The sequence below is a fragment of the Sinocyclocheilus rhinocerous genome, unplaced genomic scaffold, assembly GCF_001515625.1.
Source record: "Sinocyclocheilus rhinocerous isolate Xijiao unplaced genomic scaffold, SAMN03320098_v1.1 scaffold550, whole genome shotgun sequence".
NCBI classification, from domain to species: Eukaryota; Metazoa; Chordata; class Actinopteri; order Cypriniformes; family Cyprinidae; genus Sinocyclocheilus; species Sinocyclocheilus rhinocerous.
Genome location: NW_015667382.1, coordinates 239,745 through 246,083, shown reverse-complemented (window position 1 = coordinate 246,083; position 6,339 = coordinate 239,745). Strand labels below are relative to the sequence as shown.

General features: G+C 37.7%; 1 protein-coding gene across 1 annotated transcript in view; it reads left to right on the top strand.

The window, feature by feature from the left end:
* Positions 1-2,269: 2,269 nt before the first annotated feature.
* The window catches only part of LOC107733892 (TBC1 domain family member 24-like), a 7,260-nt gene continuing 3,190 nt past the window's right edge, over positions 2,270-6,339 (top strand). The window contains exons 1-3 of the mRNA XM_016545733.1: positions 2,270-2,672; positions 4,029-5,055; positions 5,167-5,319. Of these exons, the coding sequence (XP_016401219.1) occupies positions 2,270-2,672; positions 4,029-5,055; positions 5,167-5,319 (1,583 nt within the window). The remainder of the gene's footprint in view (positions 2,673-4,028; positions 5,056-5,166; positions 5,320-6,339) is intronic.

Here is a 6,339-nt window from a genome sequence, read left to right as displayed (position 1 = left end):
AATCAAATGATAAATCAATCTTGAAAATGTAAGCGTTATAATCTTTCTAGTCACCATCACAACTTTTTAATATAGTCAAGGCCAGGCTTTAGTGTATTTAAATTAAAAAATATAATAATAATACAATTATAAAAAACAAGCACATATAAATTTTTTTAATTATATAGTTTTGCATCTGCATTATGCATATTAATAGGTAAATGGATTGCAACAAACCTTAACTTAACTTTATTATCTTAGATGAAGGAGTTCAAGGGAGGCTATTAGCTTCATTTGCTTCTTCTGATGGACTGCCACTGAGCATGTTACCTATATTGTTAAAAACAAACAAACAAAGATTTTTAAACTAATGCAGCCTGGTCTTTTAAGTGTTTACTCTGCTTTTTCTCTCACAGTGTTTCACAGATATAATTTACTGTTGCACACAAACAACCTTTTTAAAAATGATTCTCTTTTTTTGGTCTTACCACCATCAAAGACACTTATTAACCAAAATGAGCGTGTCAATCATGCCCACTTCCAGCCCCTTTGATGAGCAAGTCTTTGACACAGGTTGGTGGTGGGCGATAATGGAGGTAGAAGATTTTGTACGGTCATCATCTGAGAAAGCTATATGGGGACCTCACTTCAAGACAGTGGTGGGAAACAATGGAGTCCCCACAAGGACCACCTGTTAGTGATGGATCCCATCAGGAAGAGCCTGTGCCTGCCAGCCTCACTGAGGCAGCACCCATTCCAACTGGATCCCAAAAGGAAGAATCTGTGCCTGCCATGGAACCTGCTGAGGGGAAAAATACGGATCCCAGAAAATATAAAAGAGCATCTTGTCAGGCATAATGTCTTGACACCTTTTCGCTAAGGCTCCCAAAGGGACCACCTACACCTTCCAGTACCCCAAAAGGAGCAACAGCATCCAATGGGTACCCACAAGGATACCCAAAGAGAGCAATTTGCCCACCAGGTCCCATGAGGAGGCACCTGTGACCACCAAGCCCCCACTGAGGAGAAAACAGATGATCCCAGAAAATATGAGCATGCTGTTTTGACACCTTTGCCATTTTATTAGGAAGTTTTTGGATTAAAATGTTATATTTATAAATGTGAAATGTATTTATTTATATATTGATGCAAGTGACCTACTTTTTGATTAATTTGATTTGATTAATGTGGAGTTATCTGACTGTGAAATTACACCTAAACAGCACAATGTTTATAAAATAAAACGTAACCTAAGTGTGTTAACATGTAACATTATAACAAAACTAACAGGTTTAGCACCTTATTTAATGCTATTAGCCCCCATTTTGAGCCTGACCATTTTGTTTCACATCCAAACATACATGTGTTTGAATAAATAACAGTGTGTTGAAAACAGAACTGACTTTTGGAATTTCCTGGAAAAACAGGCATTAAAATGTGTCTGGTATAAACATTCTGTGACACTTCAAGAAGACAGAATTTCTCTGTTTCTAACCACAGAGGGAATTACATAAAATTAATTTCATATAGAGGTGTTATAACAATTTTGAGAACTGTACGATTAACAGAACTGACTTTTGGAATTTCCTGGAAAAACAGGCATTAAAATGTGTCTGGTATAAACATTCTGTGACACTTCAAGAAGACAGAATTTCTCTGTTTCTAACCACAGAGGGAATTACATCAAATTTATTTCATATAGAGGTGTTTCACAACTTTGAGAACTGTACAATTCTGTCAATGCGTTATTTTTTAATAAAAAAAATACATACAAATATATTTCGATATATTTTAATATATTTTCTATTATATTTCTAATCCCCCCTCCCCCCATACAAAAATAGAAGAAGTTGAATCCCTTTATAAAATATAAAAGTTATGCATGCTTAACTTAGTTATATCTCCTTAGACGTTATTACGTAGTTAATAAGCACTGTCAGAAAAATTCTTACATTTTAACAGATGGCACAGAATAAAATCTACAATATCTTTATTTGCTGTTTGATGTTGAATTTAATTACTAAACATCATTGTTATGCCATGTTATATCATTGGTTTTATTACAATTGTTCATATTCAAGAGCTAATATTCACATTGCAAAACAGAAAATAACAGAGGCCATCTGAAATTTTCCACTGTGTATACAGTAGTACTACAGCCACATGGACAGGTCACATGACAGTCACATCATCTGAACAAAACCCAGGTGTCTCAGGGCATCACAAAGAGAGCAACAAACCTACTGTGAACTTAACTTTAAAAGTCTCTTTGATGTGAGCGGTTGGGGCCATGCTTCAGATTACTTCAAATATTGCATGCTCCCATTTTGGCTCTACAAATGTGAATGTCCAGAGTGTGGAGAATGGCAATAATTCACAGTATGCAGACCGGACAATCTGTGGCAGACTCCGCTCCCGATCTCTTTACGGCTCTGAGGAGACAAAACACTCAACGGAAGAGACTGACAAGGACAGAAGCCACATAAGACCTCGTTCAAGATCATTCTATGTTTGTGACACTGATGATGCAGGAACGGGTCATTTTAGCAGATGCAATGCTATCAGACCAAGAGCAAGATCACTACACAGTGAGGATGGGAAAAGAAACACGGGCGGGACAAGTATCACTGCAAAGCCTCCGATCAAAAGACCTAAAGGAAACTCAAGCAAACGGGCCAGCAAGGATCTTACAGGTGCGTGAGTGAGATCTTTTTACGTTTGAAAAATGTCACCTTTCGGGTACTTGGCCAGTGTTGATAAAATCATAAATAAGCACAAATGCTTGTGTAACACCTCTGAAGGCTTAATTTAAGCTACAATTAATAATGAATGAATTATTATTAATTAACAATTATTCTAATCCCAAAATGCGTTTGTGGCTTTACTCCAATATGATACATATGCAAATCAAAAAATGTTCTGGCTGAAAATTATAAGCTCATACCGTGTAAAACTACTTTTAAAAGGAAAGATATTGTAATAATGATTCTAACTGCAGAAAAAAATGTTTTACACACATTTTAAATAGACATGTAAAAAATAATAAAACAAACAAACAAACACACTTAAATCAATCTTTTAAAATGTATTTGTTTGAACTTAAAAAAGTTGATTTAGTCATCACAACAATGTTATTGAATTATTATTATTATTATTGAATTTACATTAAGTGAGTAATCTAAATTCCAGAGCAAGCTACCCTGTCAGTCCTGTGAAGCTATACTGTACATTCATGACAGAAGTCTCTCCTTTTATGTCATTTCTACACAGGCATACTCAGCTCATTTATACCATGAATATATAACCACATAATTTCAAAATTGTTTAATTACCTAAGATTTTTTAAATGATTAAAATACATTTCAATATTATTGTTGTTGTTGTTATTACTGGTTATATAAATAATCATGACATTAATAATTACTATATATTCTATTTCATAAACTTTGGTAGTTCTTTTATAATATTTATTAGTATAAATATAAATGTTGATCATATTAATGTTATATGTATTACAGAAATATTGCTGAAGTCTCATTTTTTTCTATTAGGTTTTATTCCAACGTTGTATTTAGTTTAATTTAAATGAAGCAGAAATTAGTAGAAATGTACATTTAAATATCCAATATCAGCTGATTCTGACCAAACAATATCTCTAATATGAGTTGATAAGCTGATTCCCCAAAGAACGTTTTTTTCTTGGTGTGAAGAACATTTTTAATAATCTAAGGAACCGTTATTTTTTTGTTGTTGTTGCTATAAAGAACCTGCAATGCAATGGAAAGTTTCTTCATGGAACCACAGATGCCAATAAAGAACCTTTATTTTTAAGAGTGTAACTAAGGAATCCTGTAGTGTCAGGTGGCAAGATCAGACAAGAAAACAAAAATACAAGATGACAAGCAAAAAAAATTAGCTTGACAAATTATTTTTTACAAATATATTTGTAATTAAGGGTTAAACTTTCTTTATGGTTGGGAACATAAGTTATAATATTATTGTCATTCAAGTCATGCTGCAGTTTTTTGAGCAATTCAACATTTTAACAGGAAATAAAGGAAGTTTAAAGGGTGTACCCATGATGACCATTTCTGAGGTGGATAACTGGGAGATAAGCTCTTCTTCGGGGATGAAATACGGTCAGTATGTAGACTGGGAAAAGATCGACCCAGAAGCTGCCACCTGTTATGGGAAGATCCTCTCAAGTGATCATTATGAGCTCAAAGCAATGGGCCGTACAGGATTCTGGTCCATGCCTCATACTCTCAGAGCCAAGGCTTACCAGCACATCATCCACAGCATCGAGAGCACATCCACCACCGCTGATCTGGACACTTACCATGGCATAGTTAGGAAGCTTTTTGGGGAACTGCAAACAAGCACACATCCTTTCCCAAAGTTTATGGAGGATGGGGAAATTCCCAGATACTGCTTAAATAAAGCAGGTCTGAATTCAGTGAAAAAAATTCTCATTTGTATAAACCACCATTTTCCTGATGTCAGCTTCTGTCCTATTCTGTCCGCTCTGGTGTCTCTTCTCTTGCACTTAAGTGAGGATGAAGCCCAGTGTTTCCACAGTATTTGTTCCCTGGTGTCCTACACAGACCCTAAAAAGCGTTACATTGACCGGACTTTCCTCACTTCACGTGCCTCATGCATGACCTTTGGTGACCTTGCCAATAAATACTGCAGGGGAATCCGGAAGCTAATAGCCAGTTCTCACCAGAACCTGTTTGAGTTCTACTCTGACTGGATCATGTGGATCTTCGCCGATCTGCCTTTCACATACGCTATCAGAGTGCTGGATGTCTATCTAATGGAGGGTTACAAAGTTTTATACCGTGTAGCTCTTGCTCTACTCAGCTTTTACAAGGTCTCTGTGTCTTCACGAGTGGCCCACGTCGACGACTTCAGACAGGACATGAAGAGTTTTGTGCAGAATGTGGGACGGCACAGTACTATTGACGCTCTGCTTCAGAGGGCTTTTAGTATACAGCTGCCCACACGTAAAGAACTGACTTATCTCTTCAATGCCAACAAGGATGCACTAATTCATAAGGACATCCACAATAAGAGGTGAGGGGTTTGTGAAGTCGTTTTTTGTGTTCTCTGTAATTCCGATTATATATAAAACTGTATTTTTGACATTGACAATAGAACTACAACATATGTCTCTTTTTTTTCAAGCTCATACCAAGCTATGGATTTTCGGGCCTTCAGATCCTCTGTAGTGACTGAAACAGAGATGAGGGTGGTCTGGGCCTGGATTCCAGAGCGATTTGCTCTGTTCAGTCCTGTGCAGCTATTCAGTACAAATATTCATGGCAGAAGTCTCTTCTCGTAAGTTATTATGATTCACAGGGACGCTTACACGAATTATACTATCAATACAATAACTTTAGAATTTGAAAATATGATTTAATTAGCTTTAAATGGTTAAAATATATGTAAACATACATATAAATAATAGTAATGATACTTATTATTAGAAATATTTTTTCAGCAGCCATTACACTAGTCAGTGATCTTCAGAAATCATTCTAATATGCTAATTTGATGCACAGTTGAAAACGTCTCAGGTTACGTATGTAACCATGGTTCCCTGAGTAGGGAACGAGACACTGTGTCCTCTAGGGGTCGCTATGGGGAACGCCTCGTCGTGACCCGTATCTGAAGCATACATTGAAAAAACACCAACAACACGTTGGCTGGCGACAGCCATGATGTCACTACCGGTGCGACTATAGTATAAATAGGCGCCGGGAGAACACATCATCCACTTCTTCGTCTGAAGCTTGCGTCCGAAGCATGGCAAGAAACCTAGAGGACGCAGTGTCTCGTTCCCTACTCAGGGAACCATGGTTACATACGTAACCTGAGATGTTCCTTTTCAAGGGAACTTCGAACTGCGTCCTCTACGGGTCCCCTAGTAGCAACACCCTGTTAAAGTAGGTATCCAGAGGATACATAGGTGGAGTGGTTCCCAAGGCGTAACCGGGGTTTTAAACCACTCAAGAAAGAGCACGAGGCTGCAGCGCGTAGCTCTTACTGAGGGAGCAAACACCCAGCTCTCAACGAGAGGGGCTCGACCTACAGCACGATCGTTAGAAATCAGAAGGGTAAGCGTACTGCAAGCTAGCTAGAAAACTCTGCGCATCAGAGAGGCAGAGAAAGGGCCTAGTTCGCCTGATGCTGCTGGTTCCAGGTGCTCAGGGAAAACAGAGAACTCAACACTCACATGAGAGGAGAACTCCGAATTCAAAAAGGAGTAGCGTGCTCATAGGCAACCCTTTGATAAAAGGGGAGCACTGCTAAACACTACCACGAGAACAGCCCACGGAGCGAGGAATCCAACTCCTC